Below are 20,146 nucleotides of genomic sequence, written 5' to 3' on the forward strand. Positions count from 1 at the left end.
GAGTGGAAATTCCATGAAATATATGTGCAGTGATATGTGCAATGACATTTTTAGAAGTTTATTTTAGCACAGTGCTCTTTTCTGTCTACTGTTTCATACATACTGAACAAGAAACAGATTTACCATGTGAGGAAAGACTTCCATATTATATTCTTGTAGTAGAAACCACACTTTTCATTCAACCTGAACTGAGTTGTAGCTATTATATTTAGAAACTAGATTTATACCTTTTATATCCATTATATTTCTAGTTGATGAAGAACTATAACTGAGCTGTATAATCTTTTACCTTATGTACTCTGTATGGGAGAAAACACATGGGTAATAGAAAACATATTACAATTTCTAGTCAGTTTTGTTAGATAATATACTAAACTGTTATAGCAGGCAATTGCTCTGCTGATGTCTTCTATGTAGCATGATGCCTAAGTACTTTTCTGCACACCACTGTATAAAAAGTTTTTTAAAGTTTCTTTATATATTCTTGATTTCTCCAAAAATTAGCTTTCATTTAGAAGTTTCATGGAACGCCTTATGATTCCAATGAAATCCACTGTATATCCTGTAAACTAGTAGACTTAGATTAGAACATACACAGAACCACTTGTAACAAAATTGAAAGAATTTATAGCTTGCCAAACAGAACCATCAGTTTCAATCCTACAGTAGCCTTCCTCATCGTAGTATCTTTTAGATGTTGATTGTGTAACTTCCCTAACCCCTATCCATTCATCAAGCTGACACAAGGAGACTTTTGGTACAAATTTTATAAAAGATACTACACTAGGAAAACATCTTTACAACATAAATCCTGTCTCTCTCTATCCAGTCATCCACTTAGTAAAGTAATTGATAACTTACTGTTAATAACCAAATATCTGTTTTTATATTACTGCAGTGAAAGAAACTTAGAAACTGGTTATGAGTCATTGATTTATTAATATTTCTTTTTCAAAGAAATATATCACCTGAACAGAAAGAATTTAAGACGTGTTAGTCTTCCACTGAATGTTGTTCTATTCTTCTTACTGAGGCCTGTGGAACAAATAACACACAAAAAATGAACTGTAATTGAATTTCAAGGCAAAAAACTGCAGTCAGAAAAGACTGGAGGTGGGACTTTCTATTTTTTTTAACTTTAATAGCAACCTTCTCTGAAGAGAGTATAAGGTTTGGACTATAGCATAAAAGAATTAATCCTTTCACCTGCTTGCACCATAGTGCCTAAATTGTCTTACTCGTTGCTATTTTTTTTCTGGGGCTTATATTACAGTTGTATTAAACACAACTTTTGCTCAAAAGCAAAGTGGCAGCTCCCTAAAGAAGTTGGGGGAAACAAGTTATGTTTTCGGTTATGTTTTATTCAATTGTGGGAATACAATAATAGATTTCCCATTGTATTGCTTTAGTTTGACCCATTGTAGGTATATATGTATCTGTTATTTCGAATAAAGCTTTAGGAGTTTTAATAGCTGGCCCCAACCTTCATTTTAACATTATATGATACTAAATAAATGTATCTTTAAAGAATTTCTGATGGATACCACCAGATAACTTTTTCCCATCCCAAATCTTCCCTTTTAAATAGAAAAAAATCATGAAAGATAATGATTCCAAATTGTGTGTTTCCAGTGTATGTTTCAAAAGCATTTTCAGTTAAGCCCAGCATATACTTGCAATGGCAAAGAATTTAATGACTTTCACAGAAATTTTGTAGGATTTATTTCATAATAGGAAAATCACAAATTCTGAATGCAGTTAATAAGGGGGCAATCAATTCTAAGCATGTCCATTTTGTCCCAAGAATCACTCTTGCCTAAATAATAGTGCATCCCATGATCAAAATAACTCTTCACCTTATATCCTTCACAATTTTCTCAGTCTTTCCTCATACACTATGAAATCAACCATACTTAAAGATTTATAATTATTTTGCTATGCGTATAATCGTTCCTGTGGCATGCCATGATGATACTTATGTTTAAATTGCATATTTGAAACAAGCATGCCTTTTTCTAAGCAGACATCCACCAATCACTTTATTTATTGTTGGGGCTCTGAATAACCCAGTCACTTTTTCTGTGCTCTATTGTCTCTACCCCCACAGTCATGTCACTAAACAGAATTATGTTTTTCCCTAGGTCATTCATTCATTCATTCATTCATTCATTCATTCATTCATTCATTCATTCTGTTGCACAGTGTCCCCCAAAACATATATATTATTGCCATTCAATGGACCATAACAAGCAGTTATCACCAAAGTATGGATGTCTACTTTTCATACACATCCACAACAACCTAAATGCCACTAATTCATGAGAAAGCGTATGTTTGAGCCCTTTCATTTATATACTTTCACTTCCATGCATGTGTTCATCAACTCAAGTCTAGAAGATCAGAACTATTTACTCAGATCTATTCCATCTTCTCTGTTTCTTTGTTTCACACAGATACAATACATTTTCCTTTAGACTGTTAAATTCATACATTCAGGTTCTTTACACCTCTTAGATTCTAAGTCACAGCTTTCCATTTCCAGGAAGTCCTTACAACAGTTCCTTTAGCAACCGTTCAAAATTACAACGGCACTGAAAAATGTGATTTATGACCATTTTTCAGTTATGACCTTTGCAACATCACCATGATCATGTGATCAAAATTCAGATGCTTGGCAACTGGTTCATCTTTATGACCGTTGCTGTGTTCCAAGGTCATGTGATCACCTTTTTGTGACCTGACAAGCAAAGTCAATGGGGAAGCCAGATTCACTTAACAACTGGATTACTATCAACTGCAGTGAGTCACCTAACAACTGTGGCAAGAAAGGTTGTAAAATGGGGCAAAACGCACTTAACAAATGTCTCAACAACAGAAATATTGGGCTCAATTGTGGTCATAAGTTGAGGACTACCAGTATCATGGCCATTCTAGATGGACCCGTAAATATTAACCTCAGCCATCCATCATGGCTTTTCTCAGTTGAGGTTTTCATGTTATACTTTACATTATACTTAGGATTGGAAATGTATAGATGAGGTTACTAACCTTATATGTATAGATGAGGTTACATCTATGTCACATGCAGGATTGCTTAGTAATGTTAATTTTGTCCCATGTATACACACACAATTACATGCAAACTAAGTACTCAAAAGTAGTTAGAGTTATAATTGCATATAATTACTCTGGGGGTTGGTTTTTTTATTTTTTTTTTCTTTATATGTTTTAATTCGAGGACTTTCCATTTATTAACTGATGATGTATTGTATTTTCTTGTTAGCCAACTTCAGGTCTTTTCCCTCTAGAAAGACATTAACAGTAGTCATGCTTCACCATGTAAATTTTTTTGAGTCTAACCCCAGAATATAAATTGGCCATTAGGTTTAGACAATGGAAGGTTAAACTTTTATCTACTTCTAAGTGGACATTATAATGATTTGTAATGCTGCCCTGGGAATTCACTTCCTACAGTCATCTATTCTTATTAACTTTTGTTATTATTACTGATATATTACTGATATTACTGATATATGTTGGTTACTTTTATTTCTATATGCATTATGACTGGATATTATATGATCATTTCATTTTTAAGAATTGGTACCTCCCCAGACTTTTCTTTTGTGTTATATCTTTTTAGATTTGAAACCCGAGAGCAGGGACTGTCTCTTCTTAATAATCAAAGTGAGAATTTACCTATATGAAGAGCAGTGGGAAAGATGGACACAATAGTATTAACACATTACCTCAATTCATTAGAAAAGTCTTTAGTTTATTCACAAGGGGGTTGATTCCTTGACCACAGAAACTGCCAGAGAAGTCATCCAGACCAAGAGTCCAGACCATGGCTCCTCCATACATTTGCCTCTTCAAAAACTCAGTCTGCAAAGAGAAACAGCAGCTTTTAGAATTAGCTGAGTTGAAGGAAACTTGAATGAATAATACTAAGAAAAAATACCCTTCAAACACTATTTATTCCTCATAGAAGAGAGAAGTATACTAAGCACCTAAGCAGAGGAATACAGGGTAATATGTTCAGTCATGGAAACTCCCATTCCCTCCTAAGAACATTGGAGTAGGCCAGTCCAACTGTTCCAAATGTGGTCCAATTTCAAGCAGGCCAAGAGAGATTCTTTTTAACATATCTCCACTGCATTTAGAGCGCACCCCAGCAACTGTCTATAACGCATTCAGAATTTCTAACTGAATAATATTGCAGTATATTTCTTGTTGCTGAACCAACAGAGTTTGTCTAAAGGAAGAAAATTTTCATTTATCTTACGAATCAGAATGAAACAAAATAAGCAATTATCTTTCAACTTATAAATAATATATATTCAACATATAAATAATTCAGATTGTTGTAAGAAGTGGCATACAAGTGTGTACACACACACTCATATACACATATATACAGAAAAATCACTTCTACTTCCATTGTGTTAAACAAGTGAGTGGTCCAACTACCATGTTCAAAATTGAGCCACTGAGAAACAAGAGCATGTTTAAATTGTATAAGAATACAAAGATGTTTAGATTTAGCTCTATCACACGGAATGAATAAATGGTTAGCTGGACATTGAACCATTTTGTTATAAAGTTCAGTGGTTCTACGTGAATCTTAAATAGGGATGGTGCATCTGAGCTGCAAAAATCCTGACTATCACTAGATGGTCATAAAAAGCAGTTCTTGTCATTTTATAACCCTTTATTAATTGTCTGGATTTTTGCAACCCAGAGATGGTGATACTGACTCAATGCTCTGACTCTGTTGACAAAAATTCTTTGTATCAGTGGCGTCAGGCCTAGATATGAATTTATACTGTGTAACAGCATGACAAGATAACTTTACTAAGCAGATGGAACTTTTCCATATACATTGTATATTGGAACTTAGTCATGAGTTTATTTCATTGGCTAAACTAGATTTAACTCAATAATTATTACACAAAATGACAACTTACTTTAAACTGAAAACTTTTTTCATCATCATATCCAACCCATTCTCCATTTTTGAAAGCATATGGAACCTTCTGTTTCTCAATCCATGCTTTCCCAGCTCCTTGTAAGAATGCACAAACCTGTCAAAATGATTATGATCTGTTTATTCAAAGCAGTTCGGGAGAGATAACAAAATAAAGCAGAACTATTTTTATAATATTTCCCCATTGGAATAATTGCTATTAAAGAGTATTGTTGTTTGTGTGCTCAAATTTTCACCTACAGCAGTTTCTCAAAAATAAATGTAGTATAAGAATGGGAAAAAATGGGTCAATTGATAGAAAATGTTCCAATTATTAGTGTGTGTGTGTGGGGGGGGTAGGAATCCCAATTTAAGTGACTTTTGTAATTATAGTAAACAAAAACAATTTGATTCTGTAAATATTTACTCAAACGTAAATTCCATTAAATTGCGACATTGCTCCCAATAAACATGAACAGAATTATATTGCTAAGATTTTCTTATTATTGTTAGGTTTTGATTTATTTTACCCTATCTTTCTTTCAAGCATTTTGGAGACACATTCCAAGGATTAACCAAGGATAACCAGGGGTTGACACCTAGTTAGATAACTTATAATTTTTAATAAAATGAAGGGCATTTACCTCATAATATGCCAGGATACCAGAATGTTTGGTGTAGACTCCAGGACTGCCTCCACCAGAGGCTGGTGCACCAACATTAGTATTTGTACTAGAAAGTCTAAAAGTACGCCCATATGTTGGATACCCCATCATGAGTTTTTCAGATGGTACCCCACTGTCATTCCAGTATTTCATTGCATATTCCTGCAGTACAGAAACAAACAAACATTGTATGCACACTTCTGCATACATACAGTCTGTACACCGTACAAAGCAGGGTAGAGGAAGATCAAGAACAATATGGTCATTTATTAGTTCGTTCTGCAGCAAATCATACAGCAAACCACATCAGATGGACAAATAAATAGTCCCACCTTTCATTGCCCAATTTTAGTGTTTGATGGGAATGAGAGCAGAAGGAGAAGCTATAGCTGGAGCAAATGCCTTTTACAAATAAAATTAAACAATAAAATAAATAATTAAAAAAAAGATTGGTTCCAGCCTCCTTTCTGTCTTTCTCCCTGAGCTAACTCACTGCTTTTTCTAGGTTCAGATTATCAATCAGATTGTGGTTTCAATAAGTGAATTAATGATTAAAAATGCTTTCAAGTGGTTAAAGTGCACATCATGCTTAGTGTATCATGATCTTTGCACATCATGCTCAGTGCTTCCTAAGTTTAAAAAAATGAGAATTCAAATAGATGAGTTAGCTAACTTGTGAGCCAGATTCAAGTGACTCATTAGTTATAGTACTAAGTTGTTAATATGGTGCAAATCTTGTTACAGCCAGAGCTTGCTTAATCCTTTTTCAATTACTGTACCCAACTCAAGCTGCCTTTCACTTCTTAGAAAGTATAAGAAAATTCCATTTCTTCTTTTGCATATCTTGTTTTTGGTCAGTGATACAGCAATTTTAGCTGGTGGGATTAAAAAAATAAACCTTCAGCTAGCATTCTGCTTTTGCTGAGACATAGTCAATTCAAACTTGTTTTGATTTTGACGTATACTTACATCAAATATCTTGAGTTTCATCAGTAATCTACATATGTTTGCATTGCTTAATTAAATTCCCACTATGAGTACTACAAAAGTGATAACAGATCTTTATGTTGCCATTTTTCTTACACAATTGTAGAAGGGAACTGGGTCATAGTCCACTAAACCTTGATGCAGTGGGCTGTTGTGTCCTGTCACTGGAGCCCAACTTCCATGAAAATCATAAGTCATCACATTGATAATATCAAGATTCCTAAATGCAAATTAAAAATAAAGGACAAGATTAAGGAACAATAAACAGCCAGTATAAAGGATCAAATAACAACAGCTATTTTGGGACATAAACACATGTGTAATGGATGTAGTTAATGCTCTTTAGAAAGCTCTCAGAAACCTTAACTGAAATACCTTATATCACTTTTTCCCAATCTGGCCCCTAAGAGATAGGATAAATACATCTCATTATCCCACAGTCTGTTATCCGATCTTGCAGAGATAATATTCCAAAGCAAAATACAGTGGTAGCTTGATACGCAATTGCTTTGAAACTGATAGAATTTGACACTCAATGCATTTTGAAAATTTTGTCCTGGTACTCCTTGTTTGTTTAGCCAATGCCACAAGCTAGAACTTGTTGGCACTGGCTGTCTTGTGACTCACTAGATTATTCCTCATGAGAAAAATTTGCTTGGTACTCATTGTTTTTAGTACTCATTGCACCTCCCAGAAACAATTAAGGATGAGTACCAAGGTACCACTGTAAGTTCATATTGGACCTCTCCTCTTAGATTGCATGACCTACCTCCCCAATGCAGGTACTTCATATGCAGCATCTATGGTTGTTTTGCTTGCAGATACAGCTGCTGAAAGCAAGAGCCGTGGGTTTCCAGTTTGTTCACTTTCTCCCGTAAAGGCTGCTGATAATTCCTGAAGAGGGAAACAGAAGCAGCAGCAGTTACTATTGCTCACTTGCAAGAGACCAGGAAAGGGGTCAAAGGAAGCTTTTTCATATTAGAAAGCTTTCATACACATCAATCCACTAAGTCATGGGACTGTGTAGCTCAGTGTGCATGTGTATTTATGTGCCTGTGTATATTAAGACTCTCTCTCTCTCTCTCTCTCTCTCTCTCTCTCTCTCTCTCTCTCTCTCTCTCTCTCTCACACACACACACACACACACACACACACACACACACATACTATACATGTACTGAGCTACATAATCCCATTACTTAATGTTTGTATGTATATACTATGTGTGTACATATATGTATACACACACCCATGGTAAAAACAAAAGAAAGTGAACACCAGGAAGAATTAAAAACTATAAAAGTTTTAATAAGTTAGAGTCCAAGCTTTCACCAGCCACTGCTGGCATCATCAGGGATCTATATAGGTTAATGGGAGCGCCTATTTATGGTCAAACTACTTTTGCACCCGACCCATGGATGTTGTCATGGGATTCCGTCAGCCAATCGGCGTTCTGATACTGTTTTTGTTTTATTAACCAACTTGCCTGCGCTGTTCCTATCCTCACACAACTTGCCACTCTTTCTCGTACTTCCCGTTTCCCCCCTTTTTTCTTCCTGCTGAGGCCACTTCGTTCGTCTGCAAGGCGGCTGCGCGAGAGCGTGTGACTGCTCCTAAAACGGGGCAGCATTGCCCTCCCTCCCCTCCTCTTCCCATTGCTCTCCCTCCCCTCTCCACCTTGCCCTGCAGTTGCAATTCCCTGTCTACTCGGTCCACCTTGCCCTGCAGTTGCAATTCCCTGTCTACCCATATACATATAGCTTATTTAACTGAATCTTCTTTTTACACTGGGTAATTTAAAGAGCAATATGTGGAGAATCTTTATGGTAGAACTGCTAACATGCTCTCAGTGCAGGCAGAGCAAAATATTTCAGTAATTCCCACATTCCAACCACCTGCATTCACATTTTGTTTCCTTTTCCTGACCTTGATATCAGTCATAAGAAAACTAACCCATTTAGAGGTATGTTAAACAAGGAATAGAAGAGCGAGGTGGATCTAAGTAAGCCTCCAACATACAGTATTCCTTTGTCACTATCTCTGGTGCTATATTAGAATCAAAAGGGCACACTGAAATCTCTTTTGGAACATGAGAGGGATGGTGGAGGAGGTTCTAAGGCAGCTGCCCAGGAGAGGAGCAATGATTTGTATTCTAGACTGTGGCTTTAAGCTTCGGTCCTATAGCACTTAACTTGGAAAATAAACATCCCTGAATTCAGTCAAACTTATTTCTAAGTAGATATGCACAGAATTGGACTGTTAGTCATGAAATAGTGTACGAATATTTGTAAATAATACAAAAATTTATTTGGATCTTGGATCCTGCTTTTACTCCTACTATCTATTTTGCCATTCTAAATAAATGGAGGCTAGCTATAAATACATAAGTACTTCATACATACTCAGAGATATGCTGTCCTTTTATTTGTATATTCCATCGATAAAATATCTATTCTAGGACTGAGTTTTCGAGCAAAATTGTGATAGAGCAAAATTCTGAATAGCAAATCTTAATTGGACATTGATTTTCAATTCTAATTTTAATAGAAATTTGTATTGCAGTGATTCACTACTGTTGAATGGCATGCATCGCAAAATATCAAAACACACAGTTTAAAGATCCTACAAGACTCTTTTACAAAAATGTCAATTAAAAGTTTATGCTTTCAGTCTCTCACCTGAATCAGAATCGTAAACAGGTGTTTATCCTCTGGAGGGCTACCTTTGGAACCTGGATATTCCCAGTCCAGATCCAGACCATCAAATCCATACTCACGGAGAAAAGTTATAACTGATGAGACGAAAGTCTGGCGATTTGCTGAAGATGATACCATGGTAGTAAATCTGGAAGAAATATATTATTTTGGGACAGCCTAATTTTCTATGTTCATTGCCATGGACCTCTTTTTTATTTTCACAGAACATCATGAACCATAGTTAGAAACTGGCAAGATCCAGCACCTACCTACCCTTAAAAAATAATAATAGAAATTGCTATATTTGCTTCTAAGTTCAGCCAAGTATTTTCAGAGTATTCCTTGTAGCAAAATGAAAATATAAATGAAATAAGAAAGGAATTGAGTTTATAATTACTGTGGGATGTTTTTACTTATCACCCTTCTCTTTCTTTCTTGTAGTGTACTAGCCAAAATGTGCCAAAACTGATTGGTATTCTGTCCTGAAAGCCCTTTTTGCCAGCAGAATTCCTTCTCAGCTGCAGAGATGCAATCACCATTCTTTCCTATCTCCTTTAGACCAAATTAAAAATCACATTATTACAAATACACGACCTTTTTCAGTGGACAACTTTAGGACAACTTACTTTTGGTTATTAAAGGTTCCCCCTCCAACAGCCAGCAATGTGAGTAAATTGCTATTTCTGGAAAGCAAGAAAAATAATATAAACATTCTGTGTATATTGACAAATAATCTATATCTTGAAAAATTATCCCAAGATTCCCATCAACTGTTCCCTTTTATATGTGTACCATAAGCTAATAGCCTTTGAGGAAAACTTTGTGCCAAGATTTTATTGACACAGTAGAGATTAAAGAAACCATACATGATAGACTAGTCATTAACATAAAAGGCTTTTGTCCCAAAGGTGCTTTTTCAGGAGGCAACTAGACTTCATTGTTTTTCTTTGAAGACATTTCAATTCTCATCCAAGAAGCTTCTTCAGCTCTGACTGGATGGTGGGGAATAGAAGGATTTATATTTCTTGCAGACAGCTGGTCATTTGCATTCTTTTAGAGAATTGCTGGGGCCATTTGGAAGTTTATCTGTGTCCTCAGGGTCACCCGAGTAGTGCAAATGTATGTGGAGACAGGATATTTTCTGCCCTGTTGATGACACGTGCAGGATGTCTTGGATGAGAAGCAAAATGTCTTCAAAAAAACCAAACCCCAAAAGTCTAGTTGCCTCTTGAAAAAACTTTGGGACAACCATGACCTGGATGACTGAGAATCTCCATAGACATAAAAGGCTTTTACATTCTTGGCTTCTCTGGCAGTTCCAGCAGAGATAGAGAACATCATTTCCCCTTTCTCATTGAAATTACCAATATAATTTGGATTTCTCAAACAAATCTGAAAACTCAAGGCTAGTATTATTTTAGTTAGATTATGATTTACTATGATTCATTAAATTATTATTTTCTTCTGGATAAAAAGAACTTTGGGTCTATCTATCTCACATACAACAAGTCAATTCCTCTGGCTGGCCTGCTGGTTATGTTTACGTAAATAAATATATAAGCACTCATAACTAACATTGGCATTTTCCTAATGGTAAAAGAGAAAAAGAGAGCAGAGAACATTGGCTTTTAACTTAAGACATTCCATATACTAGGAATATGTGCGCAAAAAAGTTATTTGCATACATTGGTTTGATCCCTAGAAAATATATCTACTCCGAGCAATACCCAATGTTCCTTCATCCAGAAAACATAAAATACACAATTGTTCTGTGTAAAGTTGGTTGTGAATCAGATTGCTGCAAACTGAGATCCCTACAGGTGTATCAAAAGAGCCTTGACTAAGCTAGGAAGAAAACAAAACTGTAGAGCAGGGGTGTCAAACTGCCGGCCTGCGGGCCGATTGCATCATACACCCACCCCAGCTTCGGCAATGCAAAAAAAGTCACGATATGGCGCCACACATCATGTGACGCAGCGAGTTTGACACCCGTGCTGTAGAGAAAGCTCTAAAATATCCTTAAAATAATTTGAAAAACAAAGAAAAATACCCATGCTCTCAGAACTGAGAAGGGGAAAGGGATCGCCTTTATATACCTACTTTATATCTGTCCTAGGCCTTGGGCTTATGACCATTTGACAATATTAATAACTAAGTGTCCACAACATATAATTTAAGTGATGAGCTGTAAGGTCTGCATTAAGTGCTTTTTTTCTGTTTTACCTGGTTTTGATGCTATCATCTCCACTAATAAAGGCATTATTGTTACACAAATATATTTCTTTGGAACATTACTTGCCTGTCCTTTAGAGCATTGAGTTCCCTGTAGAGTATTACATCATTCCATTCTCTAGTTTTAATTTGATTGTTTTCCAAATCCGCAAAAGCAAAAATCAAGTGAGTGCACAGAAATGGATCTATGTTATCTGGGGTGAACTTGGCTGGTCCTTGCCTGTACTGAGCCCAGTTGGTGACATAACAGACAAGTTTGTAGGCAGAACCTGAAAATAAATGCTTTGTGTAATGTTATAAATGGCTAAAACTGCATGCAGTTTATCTTCAGCGTAACATTTGCCTTTTTCCCAGAGGTAAAAATACATGATATAAAAGATAATTAGCTGCATTTAGAATAGTGGAAAATGGTGAATTATAAATAATATAAAATATGTACATATACACACTTGACTTTTGAAAGTATTGCTGATTCATTGATATGATTGAGTCAAATTAAAAGGTTTCTGATATAATGAGTTTTTCAAAGTTGTGGCTTGTTGTATAAAACAGTGACATTATAAGATAAGTGACTTTTTTCATAAATGAGACATAGGCAGGACAAGGAATATTTTGGAAAAAGTAGGAACATTACAGGGAAAGCATTGGCCACAAGCTTCAATATCAGTGTGCATTCTTTGTTTCTGGTCCTCAGGAACCAACTGTCTCAGTCCTTTTCATTATAAACCAATTTTTTAAATTATTCTTTGCACTGTAAGTTGACATAGCTCAAAATATCCAGAAAAACCCTATGTATGACTCAGTTATGAAGATGAACTTGTTCCAGCATCTATCTTTTCTGACAATAATCATCAGAAAGCAAAATATTTAGAGTATGTGATAACAGAATAGCATTTTTATTCCATCTAGAATAATCAGTGGGAGAGTACAGGCACTAATTATTTATTGATAAGGATTTTTGCTCTAAATTGCATATAAGGCAACTGATAAAACAATGTAGAATTATTCCAGTCATAATCATATGAGGGAAAAATTATTCTGCTGAAAGAATTTGCTTACTAAAGTTCCTTACAACATATTTTAAAGCAAATATGGGAGAATAAAAACCTGAAAGCTTTATCCAATGGGATAAAACTTAGAAACTAAAACCTCAGCTGTCTAAAGCTAATGAAATTGTCAAGGGAAGAGCTAACAGCCAAATTAAAAATTGTGTCAGCAAGCTGATTTTGAGGGGAATCTGAATATATGCATTAGCTACCATACAGAGAGTGGGGGAAATATCATGAAGAGATTTCAGAAGTTACAAGAAAGAAAGAAAGAAAGAAAGAAAGAAAGAAAGAAAGAAAGAAAGAAAGAAAGAAAGAAAGAAAGAAAGAAAGAAAGAAAGAAAGAAAGAAAGAAGAGAGTGAAAGAAAGAAATCAGTCAGAATCAGGGAACCCATTGAAAACCATTGTGGCTTGGGGGAAAAGCAGAGTTTCAGCGTAGTAAGTTAGTTCAGGTTTCATAGGGCTTGTGTCAGGAAAAATAGGAGATTTCACTCTATACTCTTCCTTTAATGTTCCTGTAAATAATTAAGTTTGTTCTATTAGAGGCTTGCATGAATTCTATGTTCCTTTGGAATATAGCACAAAAGAATCATACATTAGAATGCAATTATTTGGTCTGAGAAGAATTGAAAAACCCATAGTTAAGGAGACAAATTTGGCTTATGTTTTAAATAAGGATTTTAATTTCAGTCTCTCTTGCTCTTACATAGAAATAGTATTTAAGAAACTATACACAGGCTTAACTCTAGGTGCACTTTGTTTCTAAAACACTCACTATTTTTTACTATTTTTTAAAAAATCTACTTCTGATCGTGCTAAAACAGGCCACTTAAGATTTTTCGAACAGATTTCGTCAACTAACAAACAATAGTAAAAGAGTCCTACCAAACTGCAGATTCAGCAGAACAATGAAACCTGCAAAGCAAAAATGCTCAACATCAGGAGTAGATCAGACGTTACAGTAAGGCATTATTTATTTATTTCCCAAACTGTAGACAGATGATCAAATGAGTCCATAAAACATGAAAAAAGAGATAAGTGAGATCAACTAAATTCAGCAATAAATTACTTATCATGTTTAAAACTATAGTTTTAATGTCCAGGATTGTAAAAAAATAATATTCATTTCTTTAGCGCTATTTTGCTTATTTGTAATAAGGCTGATCCCTACTTCCCACTTGCCCAGGCACAAGGATGGGCACTTCCACCAGTTTGGGAGGAACAGGAAGATTGGCTGCATCCTCAGCCCCTCCCTCCCGCAACCTGTTGGGAAGAGGACGGCCACCTGAGTTTTCTGGCTCTGCATCAAAAGTAGTCTTTTCCCTCCCTCTATTCTGGAAGCAGCAGGGCAGTCTACACTCTGTCTCCTGCCATTCATTCCCTCCCACACAGATGCCTTTGCTTCAGTTGGTTGGTATGTGCTCTGATGGTCCAGGCTCCCTTCCATGGGTCTCTGGTCTCTGCTTTCAAGGGCCATTTTATCCAGGGTAACTGGGGTGCCTGCTGTGAAAGACTGGATCTCTGATATGGGTTTTTGGTTTCTTTTTTTAAGAGAGTCTCTGCTGGAACTGTGAAAACATGGCCTCTTCCCCCTTCTCCTTTAACTATTTGAAACTTGACATGTTTCTGCCACATTTTCCTCTTTCTTAAAAAAAATATGTTCTTATGCTGCTGTACTCTAAAATGGCTGCAAATGGTAGAAAAAAAACTGTAAAATTGTTGCTATGTCCTCAAAAGTCTTGCTCACTAAAGAAAAAGCAAATATCACTTGATTTGCTGGCGTCCAAGGAAAAAGAAGCAGGGGAATTATCAGTCAGGGACCACATTAACATCCAGACATAACATCTGGCCACACTATGTGAGGAAGTGGGTAAAATCCAGAAAGAGGTTCCTTATATTGACTTCCTTTCTAGCCAGTTTACACATGGAGACAAGTAGATTTTTCTATGCAGCATGTGCAAAATATGCATGTTTACTTACCGACCCAAAGTTGTTGATTCTTCATATGGACACCTGCACCTAATCAATCAGATGCATGCAAACAAGACAAATAAATACAGAGATGCTTCTGCACTTTCTTAAATGTTAAGACCATAATCTTGAATATTAGTACATTTAATGCTATATTTTTTAATGGCTAGTTTATTTTAATTGCAGTTACAGAGTTGGAAAAAGCCAATATTAACAAAAATGTTCATTGCATCCCATTCTAGTTAGCAAGTTTTTATGTAGTTGACATTGTAAGTCGTTCTCTGCATTCAGCATAATAATCAATGTACAAAAAGCCTAAACACACTCAAAAGTCATTTAAATAGTTCTCCACATACCTCTCAGCTTGAGGAAATCTTTGCAATTAAAGCAGCCTGACCTTCTCTGCTGTTATGCTTCTGTCCATCAGCAAAGTTCTGCAAAGGAAGGAACTTCTCCTATTTCCAGCCTCTTTAGAAATCGCGTCATTCTCCACACCCAAATTGTTGGGTGTTGTTTTTTAAAACAAACTTTCAAGAGTTCTTTATGTCCCAATTAAGTAAACACAAGTCAAGCAGGAAGTCAAGCAGACCCAGGGAAATTAGAGAGTATCAGCGTGACCTCAATACATGAAAAAATCCTAGAACAATAATCAAGTAGGGGCTTTGCAAGCACTTAGAAAGAAACAAGGTGACTACTAAAAGCCAGCTTGTGTTTGTTAAAAATCGGTTAGGTAAACCCAATCTTAACTGCTCTTTTTTGGGGGGGAGGGGGATAGTAAACCAAGTAAATGCTATGGATAATACATATTTAGGCTTGGGTAAGGCATTGGATTAAGTTAACCATAGCCACTTTTTTCAGAAAGTGGAACTATATGGAATGGATGCCAGAGGGTTTCATAGTTGGATGAATGACTATATGCAACACATGGTGTTTAATAGATGTATATCTACCTGGGGAAAAATACCTCAGGATTCTCTTCTGGATCATATGTACTTCAACATTTTTTTCATAAATAACTTAGATAAGAATATAAAAGAGATATCAGCAAATTTGCAGATGATACATTGCTGGGAGTTGGTACTGCTAACACCTCAGAAGACAAAGTCAAGATTCAAAAGGATCTTGATAGGCTTGAATATTGGGCTGAATTCAATAAAAAGTGTTCAGTGGTGACAAATATAAATATAAGGTTTTATACCTAAGTTGATAGTACTTTTGAGAAAGATCCGAGAGTCCTGGCAGACCACAAATTAAGCATGAGGCAACAGTATGCTACAGCTGCCAAAACAGCTAATGCAGTTTGGGGCTACATCAAAGAGAGCTAACATGGAGATGACAGGATAATTTTGCTCTACACTGTACTGGTCAGACTGCATCTCCACCTAGAATACTGTATTCAGTTTTGGACATCACAATATAAGAAGGATGCTGGACAACTGGAAAGATTATAGAGAAGAAGAATAAAGTTGATGAGGGGCTTGGAGATTAAATCCTATGAAGAACAATAGTTAAAGGAATTTGGCATGTAAAGCTTAAAGACGGGAAGGCTAAAGGGAGACTTGATAACAGTCTTCCGGTATTCTAAGAGGATGGTCACAAGGAAGACGGTGTGGATTTAATCCCTGTAGAGGTCAAGGGTGAGATAAGAATCAATAAGTGGAAGTTTTACACAGAGAGATTCAAACTCAGAATGAGGAATTTTCTTGTTTTCAAACAACTGTTGAACAGGAAGTTTGAACAGGAAGGTCTAAGAATTCCTGTCCTAGATTTGATGTTAGATTTATGGTCCCTTCCAACCCTATGATTCTGTGATTCTAAGCAGAAAATATCTATGAACAGTGTCACTTCAAAACAACTTCGGCAGCAAACAAACAAACAAACAAATAAATAAATAAAATGAAAGGTATTACTTTGGAGGTCTCAGCAGAAACAATATTTTCACAGAATATGCAGACATAAACTTAAAACAAAAAAATCTAGAAACAAAACCAGAAAGAGAAAGGAGGAGGAGATGAGGGGAAAGAATATATAAAGGTCTTTTCCTTGGGAGTTCAAAATATGGATGAGGATAATAGAGAAAGATGGTGGATAATCAACATTTACTATAATATCTGAAATTATATTTTGATAATGGGGGCAGTCTCTCAGGCAAAATAACTAACCTGTGTATGGTGCTCAAATATGGCTAAGCCTATTGTTCACTATGGGATTTGTTTTTACTTGTAAAATTTCCTCCATTGATAATTATGCTGTCATTTTCTGGAGTTTCATAATAACAGCTCCTATCCATAATATGGCTCCTAACTATAGCAAATGAATCAATTTTGATGCAAAAAGTTTTTATCTGTTCTGGAAAATGTAAATAGTCATGCTACCACACTACTGAACATGTTTTTTTGGCTTTGTCCTTACCCCAAGCAACTTCTGGCTTTGTCCCCAGAATGAACTGTGAACTCAGGATGGCAGGTAACAGACAGCCTACCAAATTGTATGTCCACAAAGATGGGAGCAATGCACTGATTACATAAGAAAGAAGCAAGACTTCAATCATATGGTGGCTGATGCCCTTGCTTTTTTCAAAATAAGACATATTCAAGAGTATTTTGAATAAGCACCATCAAATGTTTATTGTCCTCATGATTATTCTGAGATTAGTTAAATGTATGGGCTTATTAAGAAGAAATTGGTGAAAACTCCTATAATCTTTGATCAATACCCAGAGCTAGATTCCAGATTTCTTGCAACTAAAATCAATTGCAGTGGACTTCTTTCAGAAAGGAAAAGCAAAGAATATAACTAGTAATCACATAGGAGAAGAATGAGCACACACATTTTGCTGCTGGTGGATCAGGCATGAACCATCAATTGGCTAGAGTCCACAGTCCATAAATTTTGTTCAATGAATGCTCAAAGAGCTGCTTTTGATGCAGAAAAGATTATATAGGCAGTACTTGGCTCAACAATAGTATCTCTCAGAGGGATCTAGGTGTCCTAGTGGCTTATCATTTACGCATGAGCCAGCAGTGTGCTGCAGTTGCCAAAAAAGCCAATGTAGTCTTAGACTGTGTCAACAGAGGGATAATAGCATCAAGGTCATGACAAGTAATAGTACTACTCCATATTGCACTAGTGAGACTTGGAATATTGTGTCCGGTTCTGGTCACCATGATACAAAAAAGATGCTGAGACCTTAGAAAAAGTGCAGAGAAGAGCAACAAAAATGATAAGAGGTCTGAAGACTAAATTGTATTATGAATGGTTAAGGGAATTAGGTATTAGGAAGAGGATTAGGGGTGACGTGATAGCTATCTTCTGGTACTTGAAGGGCCGTCACAGGCATGAGAGGGTTGACTTATTCTCCATTGCACCTAATAGCAGGACAGGAAGTAACAGGTAGAAAGCTCATAAGAGAAATCCTGACAGTGAGAGGAATTAATCAATGGAACAGCTTGGCTCCAAGAGCTGGAAGTTTTCAAGAAAAGATTAAATGTCCATTTGTCCGGAATGGTTTAAGGACTCCTGCCTTAGGTGGGGGGGAGATGGACTAAAAAAACCCCAAGGTCTATGATTCTATGATCTCTTGTTGCCATTAGATGACCTTTCAAACACCTGATGTGTTTCTGCATAAAAGGTAGCGGATAAAGGAGTTTCTTTCTTCATTTCTTTCATTCCTGCAAAGCAAAAGCAGTTATTGTTCTAAGGTTTAGATACTGGTCTTCTGTAAACAGAAATGCTTCCAATATTTCACATTTAGTATAATCTCAAGAAAACATTCCTGTGTGAAGAGTAACATGTTACATAAACATACTTGACGTAAATGGGCTTAGTTGCATCGTGTACTAAGTTGGACAAGATCTTACCATCCTCCATAACACGACCTAATTAGGTTAGTGAAGTATGCAAATGGAACAAAAGCGTGATATGCAAACATTTAATAAGTTTTGGTACAGGACTAAATTACTTAGCACAAAATTGGAATTTATTGTTTTTGTGCATATTTTATTTTTTCAGGTTGCCGGACTCTCAAAGAAGGATGGGGGGGGGGGTCACGAGGATGAGAGGTGCCCTGCAAATCAAATAGGAAACACAGGAGGCTGTACTGGTCAAGAGAAATGAATGGGGGGACATAGGGGTGTGTGAGAGGCGCTGCACCAGTTGGAAATGGTGCAACAGGGGGATGGCATGGATTGGGAAGGGTGCCTGGGGATGCTTGGGATTCTGCAAAAGATGCTGTACAAATTAGAGACAGCATTTGGGTGGGGCTGCAAGTGCTGAAGGGGCTGCATGGGCCAGGAAGAGTGCCTAGGGTGCACAAGAGGTGTCAGGCAGGCCAGGGAAGAGTCATGGGGGCAGAAAAGTTGCATGGCGATGCCTAAGAGGCCCATAATGGATCAGGGAGGGTGTGGAGGGGGCAGTGGAGGTCAGGGAAAGCGTGCAAGGGGCAGAACACGCTGGGGGAACATGCAGGGGGGTAGCATGGGCTGGGAAGGGTGTGCAAGGGGTTCCTTCCTCGTTATTTGGCCCTTCTTTCCCTTTCCTTTCCAGCAGCCAAGTTGGGTGGGGGAGGGAGCAAGAGATTGCAAAACTGGCTTGGAAAGTTGAAAATGAAAATCATGTGACCTCCCAACAGCAGACAATAGCATGAAGCAGCCACAACTTCCCCAAATTTCATTCTCTTGGAAGTTGTGGACCCTGGATTTTATACACATTCTGCATTTGAAGTACGGTAGTTGAAAAAACTGCACTCTTTGGGACACTTAAAAGGTCAGGAGAGTTTTAGTATAGTACGCAGATAACTGTTACAATTCACATTTGCAGTTCAAGAGTATACTGCAAACAAAGTACAATAGTCATGAATCTGGTTAAGAATATCTCCCAAATGATTCCCTGCCATTTGTCTTACACTGGACAATCTGCAATTCACATTATATCTGGAGATTAATGTCTTTGTTATACCAACTATAATTAAAATTAGTATTAACTTGAGTTTTCACAGGTTTGAAACAAAAAACAATTCAAAGACAGGCAAAAATTGCTTCAGACAGACAGACTAGAACAAAACACAGCAAGGATAATCTTTTAAATCAGGGGTCTGCAACCTTGACAACTTTCAGACTTGTGGACTTTACCTCCCAGAATTCCTCAGCCAGCATAAATAATCTGAGAGGTGGAATAATTTGGAAGTGAAAGGCATGAGCAGAGATGGGTGATTTTAGGCCACGTTGTTATTCTGGTTTCCCCTTTCAGAGTCAGTTGATCTGAAGTTTTTCTCTTTATTCTTCTGTTCAATCAGAAACTAGGGATATTTTTTCCGACTCAAGCCAATAATGATGATGATGATGATGATGATGATGATGATGTTGGAAGGAACATTGGAGGTCATCTAGTCCAACCCCCTATATTATTTAATATGCATATAATTTATATCTATATGAATTATATAAAGTTGTTTAGATACAGTGTATATATCGTATGCTTATAATCTGTAACTGTATCTAAACGGAGTGTAGCAGCCTTTGTTGGCTCAGAACAAATTTTTTCTCCAGCATTTGATTTTTTTTTTTAAAAAAAATCTTTCAGAA

The 20,146-nt window shown here is 36.5% G+C and overlaps 1 protein-coding gene across 1 annotated transcript; it reads right to left on the bottom strand.

The window, feature by feature from the left end:
• Positions 1 to 919: 919 nt before the first annotated feature.
• LOC107293969 (acidic mammalian chitinase) lies at positions 920 to 15,020 on the bottom strand. The gene is made up of 12 exons (XM_015823161.1): positions 14,921 to 15,020; positions 14,574 to 14,612; positions 13,479 to 13,508; positions 11,614 to 11,815; positions 9,941 to 9,997; positions 9,297 to 9,462; positions 7,388 to 7,512; positions 6,715 to 6,838; positions 5,611 to 5,793; positions 4,968 to 5,084; positions 3,750 to 3,885; positions 920 to 1,035 (listed from the first exon to the last, which is right to left on the bottom strand). The coding sequence occupies exons 2-11, from the start codon at positions 14,596 to 14,598 to the stop codon at positions 3,751 to 3,753; spliced, it is 1,164 nt and encodes a 387-aa protein (XP_015678647.1). The 5' UTR covers positions 14,599 to 14,612; positions 14,921 to 15,020; the 3' UTR covers positions 920 to 1,035; position 3,750.
• Positions 15,021 to 20,146: the final 5,126 nt, after the last annotated feature.

Source organism: Protobothrops mucrosquamatus, unplaced genomic scaffold (assembly GCF_001527695.2).
Source record: "Protobothrops mucrosquamatus isolate PMUCROS unplaced genomic scaffold, P.Mucros_1.0 scaffold1785, whole genome shotgun sequence".
Classification (NCBI taxonomy): Eukaryota; Metazoa; Chordata; class Lepidosauria; order Squamata; family Viperidae; genus Protobothrops; species Protobothrops mucrosquamatus.